The sequence below is a fragment of the Oncorhynchus mykiss genome, chromosome 27 (assembly GCF_013265735.2).
Source record: "Oncorhynchus mykiss isolate Arlee chromosome 27, USDA_OmykA_1.1, whole genome shotgun sequence".
NCBI lineage: Eukaryota > Metazoa > Chordata > Actinopteri > Salmoniformes > Salmonidae > Oncorhynchus > Oncorhynchus mykiss.
The window spans coordinates 27539384-27555883 of record NC_048591.1 but is presented as its reverse complement, the minus strand read 5'-3'; the positions used below and the strand labels follow the sequence as shown (position 1 = coordinate 27555883).

General features: G+C 44.8%; 2 protein-coding genes across 2 annotated transcripts; both read right to left on the bottom strand.

Annotated features, from left to right (window-relative positions):
- Positions 1-2914: 2914 nt before the first annotated feature.
- On the bottom strand, positions 2915-4525 carry LOC118944741. The gene is made up of 3 exons (XM_036965389.1): positions 3792-4525; positions 3515-3602; positions 2915-3249 (listed from the first exon to the last, which is right to left on the bottom strand). Exons 1-3 carry the CDS (start codon positions 4437-4439, stop codon positions 3098-3100), a joined length of 888 nt encoding a protein of 295 aa, XP_036821284.1. The 5' UTR covers positions 4440-4525; the 3' UTR covers positions 2915-3097.
- Positions 4526-7428: 2903 nt separating this feature from the next.
- On the bottom strand, positions 7429-10581 carry LOC118944742. The gene is made up of 5 exons (XM_036965392.1): positions 9026-10581; positions 8630-8687; positions 8238-8385; positions 8106-8142; positions 7429-7873 (listed from the first exon to the last, which is right to left on the bottom strand). The coding sequence occupies exons 1-5, from the start codon at positions 9212-9214 to the stop codon at positions 7529-7531; spliced, it is 777 nt and encodes a 258-aa protein (XP_036821287.1). The 5' UTR covers positions 9215-10581; the 3' UTR covers positions 7429-7528.
- Positions 10582-16500: the final 5919 nt, after the last annotated feature.

Below are 16500 nucleotides of genomic sequence, written 5' to 3'. Positions count from 1 at the left end.
ATTGAGAACCACTTCAGACAGCCATAGACTTAGCTAGAACACCCCACTAGCTACAATCCCCATACATACACACCACATACAAAAACCCATGCCACACCCTGGCCTGACCAAATAAATAAAGATAAACACAAAATACTTTGACCAGGGTGTGACAGAACCCCCCCCCTAAGGTGCGGACTCCCGAACGCACCTCAAAACAATAGGGAGGGTCCGGGTGGGCGTCTGTCCATGGTGGCGGCTCCGGCGCGGGACGTGGACCCCACTCAATCAATGTCTTAGTCCCTTCTCCTCGCGTCCCTGGATAGTCCACCCTCGCCGCCGACCATGGCCTAGTAGTCCTCACCCAGAACCCCACTGGACTGAGGAGCAGATCGGGACTGAGGGGCAGCTCGGGACTGAGGCAGCTCGGAACTGAGGGGAAGCTCAGGAGTGAGAGGAAGCTCAGGAGTGAGAGGAAGCTCAGGAGTGAGAGGAAGCTCAGGCAGGTTGATGAATCTACCAGATCCTGGCTGGCTGGTGGTTTCGGCAGATCCTGGCTGACTGGCAGATCCTGGCTGACTGGCAGATCCTGGTCGACTGGCAGATCTGGAAGAGTCTGGTCGACTGGCAGATCTGGAAGAGTCTGGTCGACTGGCAGATCTGGAAGAGTCTGGTCGACTGGCAGATCTGGAAGAGTCTGGTCGACTGGCAGATCTGGAAGAGTCTGGTCGACTGGCAGATCTGGAAGAGTCTGGTCGACTGGCAGATCTGGAAGAGTCTGGTCGACTGGCAGCTCTGGAAGAGTCTGGTCGACTGGCAGCTCTGGAAGAGTCTGGTCGACTGGCAGCTCTGGAAGAGTCTGGTCGACTGGCAGCTCTGGCTGCTCCATGCTGACTGGCTGCTCCATGCTGACTGACAGCTCTGGCTGCTCCATGCAGACTGGCAGCTCTGGCTGCTCCATGCTGACTGGCTGCTCCATGCTGACTGGCAGCTCCATGCTGACTGGCAGCTCCATGCTGACTGGCAGCTCTGGCTGCTCCATGCTGACTGGCTGCTCCATGCTGACTGGCTGCTCTGGCTGCTCCATGCTGACTGGCTGCTCTGGCTGCTCCATGCTGACTGGCTGCTCCATGCTGACTGGCTGCTCCATGCTGACTGGCGGCCCTGGCTGCTCCATGCTGACTGGCGGCCCTGGCTGCTCCATGCTGACTGGCGGCCCTGGCTGCTCCATGCTGACTGGCGGCCCTGGCTGCTCCATGCTGACTGGCGGCCCTGGCTGCTCCATGCTGACTGGCAGCTCTGGCGGCTCCTTGCAGACTGGCAGCTCTGGCGGCTCCTTGCAGACTGGCAGCTCTGGCGGCTCCTTGCAGACTGGCAGCTCTGGCGGCATCCTGCAGACAGGCAGCTCTGGCGGCTCCTTGCAGACAGGCAGCTCTGGCAGCTCCTTGCAGACTGGCAGCTCCTTGCAGACTGGCAGCTCCTTGCAGACTGGCAGCTCCTTGCAGACTGGCAGCTCCTTGCAGACTGGCAGCTCTATGCTAACTGGCAGCTCTATGCTAACTGGCAGCTCTATGCTAACTGGCAGCTCTATGCTAACTGGCAGCTCTATGCTAACTGGCAGTTCTGAACAGGCGGGAGACTCCGACAGCGCTGGAGAGGAGGAGGGCTCCGACAGCGCTGGACAGGCGAGGCGCACTGTAGGCCTGATGCGTGGTGCTGGCACTGGTGGTACTGGGCCGAGGACACGCACAGGAAGCCTGGTGCGGGGAGCTGCTACCGGAGGGCTGGGGTGTGGAGGTGGCACAGGATGGGTTAGACCGTGAAGGCGTACTGGAGATCTTGAGAGCGGTGCTGGCACAGGACGTGCAAGGCTAGGGAGGTGCACAGGAGGCCTGGTACGTGAGACTGGCACCATCTTCACCAGCCGACTAACACGCACCTCAGGACGAGTATGGAGCGCTGACCCAGGTGCCATCAAATCCCCGACACGCTCCGTCGGGCGAATTCCATGTTTAAAACACCAACACAGCAACTCCCTCATTTCTCTCTCCTCCAATTTCCCCATTAACTCCTTCACAGTCTCTGTTTCGTTCACCTCCAACACCGGCTCTGGTTCTGGTCTCCTCCTTGGCTCCTCACGATAAACAGGGAGAGTTGGCTCAGGTCTGGCTCCTGACTCTGCCACACTCTCCCTGAGCCCCCCCCCAAGAAATTTTTGGGGCTGACTATGGGGCCTCCGTCCGCGCCGCCTTGCTTGCTTCGCAAACTCCATTCTCCTATATCCTTCCGCGCACTGCTCCATCGAATCCCAGGCGGGCTCCGGCACTCTCCCTGGGTCGACCGCCCACCTGTCTATCTCCTCCCAAGAAGTATAGTCCATACTGTACTCCACTTTGGGCTGTTCTTGCCTGTTGACACGCTGCTTGGTCCCTTTGTGGTGGGTGATTCTGTAACGGTTTTCTTTATGTGAAGGAGAGTCGGACCAAAATGCGGCGTGTCTATTGCAATCCATGTTTAATGAATTAACACACTAAACACAAACACTACCAAAACAATAAACTTAACAAAACCCGAAACAGCCTATACTTGTGTCTCCTAACACAGAACAATGACTTCAGGACACAAAGGACAATCACCCACGACAAACTCAAAGAATATGGCTGCCTAAATATGGTTCCCAATCAGAGACAACGATAAACACCTGCCTCTGATTGAGAACCACTTCAGACAGCCATAGACTTAGCTAGAACACCCCACTAGCTACAATCCCCATACATACACACCACATACAAAAACCCATGCCACACCCTGGCCTGACCAAATAAATAAAGATAAACACAAAATACTTTGACCAGGGTGTGACAACTATGTGTGTGAGCTCAATGAATAACACTGTGTGTGTGTGTGTGTGTGTGTGTGTGTGTGGGTGGGTGCATGTTCTATACATTATTCAGGACAACATTACTTTGTTTAGCCTACACCGTGACTATGACTGCATAATAAACTAAACTAAATATACTATGTATTTTCTAATCAAATGTGTTAACAGGGCAACAATAAAGAAGACAAAGGCCATCAATTCAATGCAAATATTACTGTATTAAAGGAAATTGTTGTATTAAGCTTGCTTTGAAAACCGTTTGAATGGCTTGGATAGGCCTATGGAGATGGTGGAAAACATCCTGATTAGAAGGTGACTTTTGCGAGGCTTCTCCTGTTGAGAGGTGGAGGGAAGACCCTCTGGGAGTCCAAATGTGGCAGGATGTGCCACTATGTTGGGCGACAGAAGAGAGAGAGAGTTGACATGCACTTTCATTTAGAAATGATGGTATATTGTATTCTTAGTTTCAACTCATTATTACTTTCACAAATAAATGAGAACCAGAATCTTGAGATTTGGAAACTATAAATAATTTTACATAAGAGATTACTATCGATAATATATAATGTACTGTATATAGGGTTTAATATTTTTGCAATAGCAGCTTTGTACACCAATATCTCAAACAGTAAATGTCCTGCTGTATGGACTTACACATGATATCTTCAGCAGTAGTCTGGTCTTTGGATTCAGAATGGCGGGATTTCTTATTGGAATCCTTCTTGTTTCCCATCATGAATGGCTAAAACAAAAACATGTCAAAACAACTGTCACAGCAGAACAATCTCACGGTAATAACGATCACATCTTACACACCAGCACAACAAGATTTATAAATGGTTTTGGAATTAATGGATGGTTTTACATTTTCTCTAAATAACATTGTTTACTCACATTGACACAATTGTTAACTTAAATAAGTGTGATGTACCTTTAAGTTGAATTTCAGTCTGGCAAGCCTTTGTAGGAAAGACAGCTTCCCTCTGGTAGCCTTCACATCTTCAGCCATGAGAAGAGCTTCTGGCCTGGTGGCTTCGAAAGATGTTCTTGAGGCTGCTCTTGATGCCTCGTTACAACTGTGGAGAAGCTCCTTGCTCAATGACTTCACAAGAATCCTATTGAAAGTGGAGTCCTGAGTCGACACGGCCAGTTGGAGTATTTTCTCTGAGCCAAACTCCTTCAACAGATGTTTGTAGACGGTGCTGTATACTTTGTGACTCTTCAGGTTCTTGGGATAAGCTTGGGTCTCAGAGCAGCCTGACCATGCACAGAAGGCAGCTATAACTTTTGGAATCAGGTCTTGTGACGTGCGTGTGACGTCAGTTGGGTACAGATCAGTTTGGGTTTGGATTTTTGACAGAAGTCTCACCACTAACATGCTGATGAGGCCGGTGAAGTCATCATCACTGACTAAGTTGTCAGTGGATGGGGTTGAAAGCGAAGCAACATCCGGGCTGGTTGAATTCTGATCACAAACAATGCTCTGAGGTACACCGAAACAACTGATGGTATCCCTTTCCTCAGCATCTATGTTGGCCTCAAAGCCTCGTGCAGCATTGGAGGTCCCACTTGTTGTCATGCTGATGGCGGAGAAAGATGGCAGAGGGTAGGACTTACCACTCAGTAGACTGCCTATATCAGTTACAGTTCCGGTTGGAGATGACCCTCTGCTTTGTGCATCAGAAACCACAGAGTCCATGACCTGGCTTACCATTACTTTGGTAAACAGGCTGACTGTGTCACTAAATGCTGATGTAGAAAAATAACATGAAATCCTATCTTCAGATACGCTAGCCGGCACACTAACTCCCTGAGCCAAACTCATTGAAGCTGTAGAGGGCACAAGGCTAGGAAGCAAGAGGCGCTTCACAGACTCCTCTGCAAAAAGCTGAACCAGCTTGTAAGCTGTGGGCTTCCCCACCGTCTTGTCATTCCTCTTCAGCTCAGTAAGGACTGTATCGGATGCACTCTTTCCAGCCGCCACTGTCAGAACCAGAGGGGTCAAGTTGCTCTCAGAAATGATGCGGTTGACTTGGTGAGTAAGATCACGTGAGAGAGCACCAATCCTACCCTGAGATATGAGCTCCTCCAGTCTTGCTATTGCAGCTGTTAGATCAGGTTGGAATGCAACCTCCCCTTCTTCCTCTGGATGTACCTCCTTTATGATGGTATCCACTATTGCAGACATGCTTTCCCTGGCATCACACACCAATGTTTTTGGCTTAGTAGATTTGCCCATGTCGATGACTGAGCATCTCACAATGGGCTGAGTAATACTCTCTGGTAAATCAGAAGAGATGGGAGTGCCAGGGAGTGAAAATTCCCACTCTGACTTCTTTGATCTGGCAGATGAGGATGACAACGAGGAGGAAGAACGCTGTGGCGCTTGATAGATCAGTTCCTCACCACATTCACTGCTTACCCTTTCAACATCCTTCAGCATCATTCCAACCACATTCTCTATTTGTGAAAGCGCAGTCACCGTTTGGTCCGATTTTGACAGCTCTTTCTGAATTGAAACCAGAATATGGCTGAGGGTCTTTTTGGCTTGAGCCGTTGTTGCTTTGACTGGATTTTGCCATGTAAAATAATTCCTCATCTTTGTCTTCACATTGTGGTAAATAGTCTTTGCAGTTGTCCAGATCTTCTTCTCAGATACTTCCAAACCAGACTGTGAGCCTTTGGGTGTGGCCTCAGTGTACTCTGAGGTTTTCTCATCACTCTGTTGAAGCATAGAGTCTGCCTGCCATAGAGTAGTAGAAGACTCTGTGGGTGGGAAAAGGCTCTTCATGTCATTTGTAATTGATCCAACGATTTCAAAAGCAGTTATATCTGTATGCCTTAAGGAAATTGTTGATTTTGCTGGCAACATCTGAGAATCTGTCTGGCTGGAACTGACTTTGCTGGGAAAGCTACTGACTGATTTGATCAGTATTTTTCGCACTTCGTTGGTAGCGTTCATCTGGAACTCCTCACTGGAGAGTTTCTCAATGACTGAGGCTGGAGTATCTCTTAATCCTTCCAACCATGAAGAACCAGACACAGGCATGTCTTCTAGATAAGACATGACACTGTCCAAAAAGCCACAGACTTCAAGGGAGTTGTAAGAGGAACCCTCTGCAACAGATGATGTGCATTCCAAATCTGCCACCTCTGACCTATACATGGTCACAATCTGGGACAAGACCTCTTTGGTGCAGGGCACCATGTTGGAATCACAGAGAGACAGTAATGGTTGAGAGTTCTCACTTTGGCATTTACGGAGAGAACCAAGTCCTGTTGAGTTGACCACTTGCAGTATTGCCTCACTCTTACTGGTTTCAGGTTGCTCTGGTGTTTTCTCTCCTACAGAGTCAGTTGAATCACATCCATCAGATAAAGAAGATGAACTACGTTCTGATATAGGGGATTCACTCCTACATGGGGAAGGCAAGCTCAGGATTGAAACAGGCAGATCACTGGAGTCAGTATGCTCCAGAAGCACAGCACTGGAGTCAGCTTTTTCCATAAGTTCTTCCCCTTGGACTGGAGCTCCACCCATTCTGAGGAACAATGTCTCCAGCTTTGCCTGAAGTCTCTCGCAGAGTCTACGAGCTGCATGGAAGGGTTTCCGCTTTGTCGTACAGTGTCCCACTTGGGTATCTCTCTGGGTGCTTGTTGGCTGATCTAATTCAGCATACTGCACAATGTCCTTGACATCTTCAACAAAGTTATCAATTATTTTTGATGCCTCAGATTCTACTTTGGTCTGTATGAGCTCAGTGGCCGCAGAATCAAGGATCCTGTCAGATGGGCTAGATGCATTCATCAAGCTTGGAGTGGTACTAAACGAATGAGAAGGTTGAACCATACCAGAGATATCGCTCATTAACCTTCTCACAAGAATTTCACTCACAGCCTTTGAGGCTTTGGTCTTGAACTTCACACTAAACAGAGTGCCAAGATTTTGCATCATTGCTTTGCAAGATGTACATATTATGTTCAGCTCCTCTGGAACAGGAGAGTCTTCAACATCCAGGTGCTCCACTACAAGGTCACTGCCAGATGCCAACATTTTAACTTTCACGGCCACTTCTCGAAAAACCTTAGCCAATTCCGGATCTTCTTTTTCCAATTCACCCACCATCTCTGCGATAACAGTCATCACTTCTTCTGTTGCAGGTGGAATGCATGACTCTAATACAGAGGTAGAGCTCTGGTCCTCTGGGGTGGTGTGATCATCAAAACATTTCTGGACCATGTTGACCATTTGTTCAGCGGCCTGGGTACCAGAAGAAATAGGGGAGGACCGCCCTGAAATGGCTCTGCTGATGGTCGCAGAGAGGGCAGAGTTAAGCTGTTCGACCACCACCTTGATAAGACCAACAGTCAGCTCAGGTGGGCAAGAGGACAGGATATTATGATCAGACAGTTGCTCCTGGACACTTTTGATGATTCTGTCCTCTGTCATTCCCAGGAGGACTTTCACTGAGGTCTGGGAACTTTAAAACGAACAAGCAAAGCATGATAATTCCTGTCTTAACTTGGCAAATCGGTCAAGCGTTGTAATTTTAGTATTCTAAATATCTACATGTCCTTTTGATCGCTTTACATGCTCATTCATTTGAATATGCTCAAAGGCTGATACATTACATTTTGTACTACATCAGATAGAGTAAATTGCATTGGCTAACACTGGGATAGATGATCTCGGTGAAATCCATACATGAAAACCTTGAGGGGAACATACCTCTTAGAAGAGGGTGTTAGGGACCTGAGATGTTGAGCCCCTGTGCCGCCCTTATACATTTTCTTCGCCAGATATCTAACTTCCTGGATGAGCTCCAGTCTTTCCTGATCAAAGGCAGCAAAGGATCTTGCACTGCCACCCCTCTTGGGTGAGTCAGTGTCGTCGTCAGCAAAGTCCTTTACCCCAAGTACGCGGGCCAGGGCTGGCAGCAGGATCTGCAGGGTGGTCTGTGCGATGAAGGTTACAATTGTCTTGCACAATTTGGCAAGCTGTTCCTTCGTCATCTGTTTTGAACAAACAGAACAAAAACAGTCTTTTCAATGGAACTGTGATGTAAAGTATTCTAGATCGAACAGAATGCATTTGATCAACATTGTTATTCTTGTCTGTGACTGAATTCAAAGTTTGATGAAGTCTGACAGAGAACATGAATAACAGAATATGACTTGATGGCTAATCTCTGAATTCAACAGATCATTGACACATCAAAGGTCAAAGGCAGGTAGGGAAACTTACAGGGTTTTTTAGTCCTTTGTAGATCACTTGCCACTGCCTAGACAATTTAAAATAAGTGTTTTAGTTAGTGTTTAGTTCCCACTGCACAATATTTCATAAATGTTGAACATTACAGAAAAACTTTTAACATACTCATCAGTAAGATTGCGCAGGAATGAGATGAGGATTGGGTAGGAGTATTCCATCTCATCCTTGTTGCCTGGGCCGAATGCAGCCTTAACAGCTTTCTTCTCCAGGAGCTCAATTACAGATCCTCTATCCAGGTGTTTATTCCTGGAGACTAAAGATGTGATTGCCGTAGAGGAAGTAGAAGCAAAATTAAAGAGAAATCAGACATTTTATCTCTTAATACTCTGATTTCATTGTTTTAGGGTTTTAGAATAGGCCTATTTTAATAAAGCTATCTATGTGACCTTTCTTACTGATTACAGTAGACTACAGTTTCATTGAAAATGGATAATACAACCTGCACATCACAGACAGAATAGAGAAACAATGTAGTACTACAGAGGTAAATCTCTGACCTGCATCGTTGTCAGTGCCCAGCTTCCTTGACTTCTTGCCACTCCTCTTACTTTTTGCCTAGGATAGAACAGAACAGATTCCAGAGCTCAAATGATGGCAGACATGTAACACCAGGGCCCGTATACATAAAGTTCATCAGATAAGGTGTGTGCTCAACCTTGCCCAAATAATTGTATTCATTATGATCTCAAATGCAAAACTGATCCTAGATAAGCACTCCTACTCTGAGACAATTTATGAATAGGCTATGGGCCAGATCAAAGCAGCTCTTAAAACACGTTTTGAAAACAGCTACTGTTATCTGAGATATATAGATATCTATGGTATGACTGCTATCAGGTACAGAGTGTAACCCAGTAGGCCTATTATGTGCTCTGTCACTCCTGCCATCTTACCTTCCTTCCCTTCTTGGCCTCCTCTTTGGGCGTGGCCACCGGTTCTTCCTCAACAACTTCCTTTCCTTCCCTCTGAGGATCACCATCCTCCCTCTGTGCTACCTGAAGGACAGACATTCCAATAAGTAATAATATGTCAATGTCAGAGTAGATCTGTGCAGAGGACATCATAAATAGAGCTACAGCCATATCAGCGCTAAGCTGGTGACTTTATAAAGAATGGTACATTTGCTTTACAATATGTTATAGCTTTTTACAAGAAATATCCGCTTATATTGCTTTACCCTTTTTTACTTTCCCCCAATATTGTATGAAGTAATTTAGCTTACCCTTTCTTCATCCATTCAAGCTATTTTATATCTCAAAAAGCATGTCCTTGTCTGTGTTGGTTACATTCAAGTTGAGTTCAGGTCGAGAGTGAGGACAATATTGCAAGCAGGGACTGTAATTTAGGGCTACATGCTACGTCATGGAACGTTAGACCTTTATGACATCACAAATAGTATTTTTAGGAAGAGCGCGGGAAAGGTTACTTGCCCACTCAGTAGGACTAGCTAATATTGACAGAAATTTCCCCGTCAAACGTTTTCGATTGCCTACCCCTACGCCTTCCATCGAACATGGTCCTGCCTTTGCAATATTGTCTCTCTTGTGGATTTACTTACGTATGACATGTAGGCTTACTGTGTCGGATCAAGTTGATTGATCTGTCCTAGTCAGCCTTAGGTTGAACCCAAAATCTTCTGGGAAATATTTGTTAATACTATTCATTTCAATATCGTTTTATTCTTTGATTTAGTCCCAATCCAATCCTATTGTTGGCTGCCAATCCCCACCAAATGTGTCATTGTAGGACATACTGTAGCGGGAGAAAGTGAGATCTGCAACGGGGACGCGTTCGGTGGCTCCTTCAGTGCAGAGGCAAGCGCGTATGCCAGTGCCACTAAAGCCCGGGCTTGTGAGGCAGTAGTCTACAACGCTGACAGGCAACACCTTGTCATTTTATTAACTCACTAGAATTACCCTGTCTTCTTCATTCATTTCGATTGCACTTCCTTTCGTGGTGAAATTAGTTTTGATTACTATTAACTTTAATCTACAGAGTTTAAGTGTTTATGTTGCCCACGTCATCATGTGATGCTGTGAGCAAACAATTTATGCCCAGCCTTCCTAGATAGGCCTGGGCTGCATAACACTATGAATCTGGGAAAACATAACACTTAAAAAAAGGTTTTACAGTGCAAAAATAGCGTAGGCCTACTTGTGTACTATTCAAATCCACACTAAAGCCACACCTCTTCACACAGACGTACCCAGATTCTGTTGTTTTAGCTTTAACCTCTGTTAAATTCACTTCCCTGGTTAATCTGTCATCATGTTTCGTGTTCTCCATGGTTAATCTGTCTCTATGTTTAGTGCACTTTAATATAGCCTGTTTACTTATTTGAATGTTTGATTATATTGCTTTTTATCCTGCAGATTTTGTTGTGGATTTAAATTGACTTTGGGTGTCTTGAAAATCACTTAAAATAGCACTGTTGGGGATCACGTGACCCTTGGACGGGATGGCCGCATGAACTAAGAGCTCCGCACAAGTAGTTTCCAATTCCTAATCTTACCTCCACTCCAAGTTCAAACTCATTTAGCTTTAGTAAGAAAAAGTCATGGCGGCGACACTACAGGTGACATTTTTACCCGGACTCGAGTATTAGCGACGGAAAAAGCCTCCAAGAAGAAGCTAGCTTCAGAAAAAACTAGCGCCATTAGCCAGGAGCAAGAGAACCCGCTCCCCCACGAGGCACAACGAATGCCAACCTCGCACTCTGTCGAAGACATCCTTTCTGAGTTGAGATCCCAACGTACAGAACTAAACACTAAATTAGATGCCATTAACTCTCAGCTCAGTGCGATAGGGGGCAAGGTGACAATCCTGGAAAACGCTTTGCCTGACATCAACAACAAGATAACCATAAACGCGGGGCGCCTGGACGAGGCAGAGAGCGAATCCTATCCATGGAAAACTTATTGACAGATGCCATGGAAACAATAGCATATGCTAAAAAGAAAATCGAGCATCTGGAAGAGAAAACAGAGGACCTGGAAAACAGGGGGCGAAGGAATAATTGTGTTCTATTCAATCTGGGTGAAAAAGAAGAGGGAAACATGCCACTGATCCGCTACCTGCAAGACAAACTTCCCGAGTGACTCCACATGTCCACCGACAGGCCCATAGAACTCGAGAGAGCTCACCGAGCACTGAGGCCCCCACCAGCAGCCAGACAACCACCGCGCCCAATCACCATACGTTTCCTGAGATTCACCGACAAGGAACGAGTCCTACAGGCGGCGAAAAACAACACCATCACAGTGGGAAACGCCAAACTCGCTTTACACCAGGACCTGTCAGCTGGAATACGCCGAAAGCGCAGAGAATTCAACGAAGTGAAGAAATACTCCATTGATCGAGGCATCTTCAGGGGATTCAAATACCCAAACGAGCTCAGGATTCTTCACCAAGGAGCCTTGCGACACTTCAAAACTCCCGAAGAGGCAAAACGTTTTTTGAAAGACAATCCTGGCCAATGAGAAACAGACCAATGACTAAATGCGATTAATGCCATTACTAAAGGAGGTAAGACGACATATAGCCGATATCCAGAGACCCACCCCCTAAAGGTCATTATAGCCGTCCAATTTATATTTATTTTCCTTTAACTGAGAGGGATGGGCTGTATAGCCTAACCTAGGCCTACTAATGTTTCAGCCTACTTTTATTTCCCTGTTTTTTTGTTGTTTCTGCTATTATTACTTGGGGTTCCCTATGTCCCTCGGGGGAGGTATATGTAGGCTTGGCTATTGATTTTATTTTTCTCCCCTCTTTTACTGTGGTCTGGACGAGGGCAACTATGTTATTTACTCAATGCGGGGTGGAGAGGATGAGGCATTTATTTGGTGGGGAGAGGTGTTGTGCGTTGCTAACTGTTCCCGGTTTTTGTTTTATTCGGAACACAGAATTGAGACTGAGCGGGGGGGTAATAGATCCAACGGGATGTGTCGAGTTGTTTGGGAACTCGGCTGGGGTGTTCAGAGATTATTATTTTATGTACACCATTTATTTTCCTTTTATGTGAACGCAGCTGTAATTACCATCCATTTTTACCCAGCGATGACTTGCACTAAAGTTCGATTACTGCTCGATGACGATGACTAGTACCTTGAATCTATTGACATGGAACTGCCATGGTCTAGGGCATGCAATAAAACGAAAAAAGACACTATGTGCTCTAAAAAAGGAAAAAGCAGACATCGCTATTACAAGAGACACTTCTGTGATGCTGAACATGCCAAACTCAGCAGAGCTTGGGTGGGACAGGTGTATTTCTCATCTTTCAAATCAAACAGTAGAGGCACAGCCATACTTATCCATAAAAATGTTCCATTCATATTTGACAAAAACATATCTGATCCAGAGGGGAGATTTATTTTGATAACTGGGTCACTATATGGTCAACCAATTACTATATTAAACATATACGCCCCTAACACAGATACTCCTGCCTTCTTTGTCAAAAATTATAACCCTGTTCAATGAGCATTGTGTCTCCATAGGAGTGGTGGCTGGAGATTTTAATTGTACCCTTAACCCAACCCTAGACAAATCATCTCAAGTCCCCACCACAAATCCTAGATCTGCAAAGATGTTGAACTCTCTTACTAAAGAGATGGGACTGATAGATATCTGGAGAGAGACTAATAGCTCATCTATGGACTATACATACTACTCTAATGTCCATAACACCTACTCCCGTATAGATTACATTTTTATCCCAAAGAGTTTCATAAATTCAGCCACTTGTACAATCGGACCCATAGCACTTTCAGATCACTCCTTTGTCCACCTCCGCTTTGACCTCTGCAAAAACATCCCAAAGTCAAAGAGCTGGAAATTCAACACCTCCATGCTATCAAACGAAGCATTCCATACATTGGTAGACAACTACACACAAGACAATAAAGATTCTCCTGTTTCTCCGGCCACAATGTGGGACGCTGCTAAAGCCACACTAAGAGGTCATCTAATTGCATATGCTTCCTCTAAGAAAAAAGCAATGGAAGCACACAGGCTAGATCTTGAGAGGGAGCTGGAATGCTGTGAAAAAATACATAAACAATCCCTAGACAGCACCTCCTGGAGTCATCTTAAAGCATCCAAAGCCAAACTGAATTTGGACTACACTCGGGAGATAAAAAAAAAAAGGTTTTCTTTACTAAACAGAAATACCATGAGTATAGCAATAGGCCCAGTAGATTGCTTGCTTACCAATTAAAAAAGGAGCAGTCAGAGCGTACAATCATGGCTATCCGAACAGCAGAGGACGAGGTCACATATGACCCAAAAAAGATCCATTTAACTTTTCATGATTTTTACTGCAAACTATATACCTCTGAGAGAAAACACACGGAGGCAGAACTCCACTCTTTCCTAGAGGGAATCTCGCTACCTAAACTATCAGAGACCGACCAAGAAGATCTCCACTACCCCTTCACTCCTGAGGAGATCCTGGAGGCAAAAACGGAGTTCTCTCAGACTCAATGCACACAGCTCGCATTACAGTGTTGCTAAAAAAAGACAAGGACCCCCTATCCTGCTCGTCCTTCCGGCCCATAAGCTTGTTGGATTTCGACTATAAAATAATTACCAAATTGCTCGCCAAAAGACTTAACACTCTTCTTCCCAAAATAATAAAAGCGGACCAAACTGGATTTATTAGAGACAGATACTCTTCTGATAACATTCGCCGTCTTTTTGATATTATTGATCAAGTAAACGCACAGAAGACCCCTGTCCTACTGGCTTCACTGGATGCTGAGAAGGCGTTTGACAGGATGGAGTGGAGCTTTCTGTTTTCAGTCTTAGAAAAGTTCAATATGGGCCCAAATTTTATTAAATGGATCAAATCACTATACTCTCATCCAAATGCCATGGTGACTACTAATGGACTGAACTCTGACAGATTCCCTCTGGAACGGGGCACAAGACAAGGGTGCTCGCTGTCCCCGCTGCTCTACTTGTTGGGGGCGGAGCCTCTGGCAGAGCTGATAAGGAGCAATCCAAGTATTATGGGTGTTTCTGCAGGCGGCCTGCAGCACAAGATTTCGCTTTACGCGGATGATGTCTTGCTCTACATATCCAACCCTGAGAAATCCCTCCCTCTCATTTTAGACACAATTGCTCAGTATGGCAAGTTTTCAGGTTATAAGATCAATTTTAACAAATCCACTGCCTGCCCTCTCAATATTACACTCACCAGCTCTATGAAGACACTTTGTCCTTTCCAATGGAAAACACAGGGGTTTCAATACCTCGGGATCTTCATAACACCAGATCTGAATAGCCTTTTTAAGGAAAATTATCTTCCACTCCTGGACCGAATCAAGAACGATCTCCAAACCTGGATCTCCCTCCCAATTAGCTTAGTAGGAAGAATTAATGTAATCCGTATGAACGTCCTCCCTAGACTGAACTACTTATTTCAGATGCTCCCATGCTATCTCCCAGTAGGTTCCTTTTTCAAAACAACTAACCAAAGCATCACCGAATTTATATGGGGCAATAAAAAACCTAGGATCAAGTTTTCCACTCTATCGAAACCTGAATCTAAGGGTGGTCTTGCCCTTCCCTCCCTTCAATTGTACTACTGGTACAACATGGATCACAAACAGACAAGAGTCAACGTGGATTCAGATAGAAGCCCAATCCTGTGGTTCATTGCCCTTAAGCTCAATTATATTCATTAATAACTTTAGTGAAGTGGGCAACATAGCCAAAACCTTTGTGATTTACAGCACCCTACTAGCGTGGAGGGACTGTAAGAAATACCTGGGCATTTCCTCCCAAATATGTTCTCACTCGCCTATAGTGGGCAACCCAGACTTGCCAAAAGCCCTGAGGGAGGCCAACTTTAATCTTTGGCATACTCTAGGAATCAGGACCTTTTCAGACCTATTTCATCAGAAAACCACTACACTGAAATCCTTTCAAGAGCTCTGCAGTGAATTCGATGTGCCAAGATCCCATTTTTTCAAATATCTTCCAAATTAGACATGTAATTTCCTCATTTACCTCCAAGAGGTTTAGAACTCAGTTGAATGAAGTTGAAACCCTTCTTGTCACAGCACAATCCATTAAAGGCAAAATATCTTACATCTATAGACTCCTTTCTGAGAAAGGAAGCTCCTCCTTTACTCCTTTGAAAATAATCTGCGAAAAGGACCTTGGTCTGACTATCAGTGATGAGTTATGGGCAGAGGTTTGCGACAGGGTATACTGCTCCTCTACCAGTGTAAAAATGAAAGAATCTAATTACACATTTTTGTACAAATTGTATTATACTCCTTTGAGACTCCATAGAATGAAAACAGATATGTCTCCTAACTGTAAAAGATGTACCTCTGAAAGTGGAACCTATATGCATGTATTTTGGAGCTGTAGGGAGATTGCCAGATTCTGGCAATCTGTACATACTGCTGCACAGAAAATACTAGCGGTACAGTTTGATATGACCCCGTGTATCTATCTTCTTAATGCCCAGCAGAACTTTGTTCTTGATCCTGACAGAGAAAATTTGCTTATGACTATTACATACTTTGCTAAGAAAGGTATTCTTCTATTGTGGGCCTCAAATACCCCTCCTACATTTAAAATGTGGATTGACCAGATTGTTGACTTTCTTCCTCTTGAAAAGCTCACTTATGACCTCCACAAGAGACAGCCCAAGTTTGATAGACTCTGGTCTTCACTATTCAACTATATTTCAAACTGGACAGAGTGAACGGGGTGACTAGGGAAATGCGCAGATACATGTTGTGTAAGGTACTGTAAAACCTAAAAACAAATTATTGGCCCGTCGTCTCAGCGAATGCTTGAAATAGCTGATAAGAACCTTAATAGTGCTGCTGCATGTGTTAAATGTTTTTTTTGTGTGTTTTTATTTTAATTTCGTTTTTGAGTACGTGTGCACCAAGGAAAATAAATGCTTTTATTTGACTTTATCATTCATTTTAATTGTATTTTTATTTTTTCATATGTATTATTATTTTTTGACTTTTTCTTTTTTTAAAGCCTGTGAATGTGGAATGTGTTTTGTTGGTTGATTGAAAAACAAGAACTTTAATAAAACTTTCAATTGAACAAAAAAAAAAAAATAGCACTGTTGTTCTAATCGTCAGATCGCAGGTATTCTGATCTTCACTGTCCATGGTGCTGAATCTGGCTGGGTAGATTAGTTTGAATGCTGAAAACTTGTTTGCCTACATTTAAAGGCCCTGTGAAGTCAAAATAATTGTATTTCATATTGTACAACAGCTGATGAAACTAACACTGTAAATGTGTTTTACAAAAATGTGATCGGGGTTGCTTCCTGATAGTTCTGGTTGAAAATACGGAGCATGTTCCTCTGCCCAGGCCTTGCTGA

Excerpts from the sequence above, each read along its gene's own strand:
- LOC118944742 (XM_036965392.1), bottom strand. The coding sequence starts at position 9,214 with ATGGCTGTAGCTCTATTTATGATGTCCTCTGCACAGATCTACTCTGAC. Across the intron at positions 8,143-8,237 it reads CTGCGCAATCTTACTGATGA|GCAGTGGCAAGTGATCTACA; the intron begins GTATGTTAAAAG and ends TAAATTGTCTAG. Across the intron at positions 7,874-8,105 it reads ACAAAGGACTAAAAAACCCT|ATGACGAAGGAACAGCTTGC; the intron begins GTAAGTTTCCCT and ends TGTTCAAAACAG.
- LOC118944741 (XM_036965389.1), bottom strand. The coding sequence starts at position 4,439 with ATGACAACAAGTGGGACCTCCAATGCTGCACGAGGCTTTGAGGCCAAC. Across the intron at positions 3,603-3,791 it reads GACTGAAATTCAACTTAAAG|CCATTCATGATGGGAAACAA; the intron begins GTACATCACACT and ends TTTTTGTTTTAG. Across the intron at positions 3,250-3,514 it reads TACTGCTGAAGATATCATGT|TGGCACATCCTGCCACATTT; the intron begins GTAAGTCCATAC and ends CGCCCAACATAG.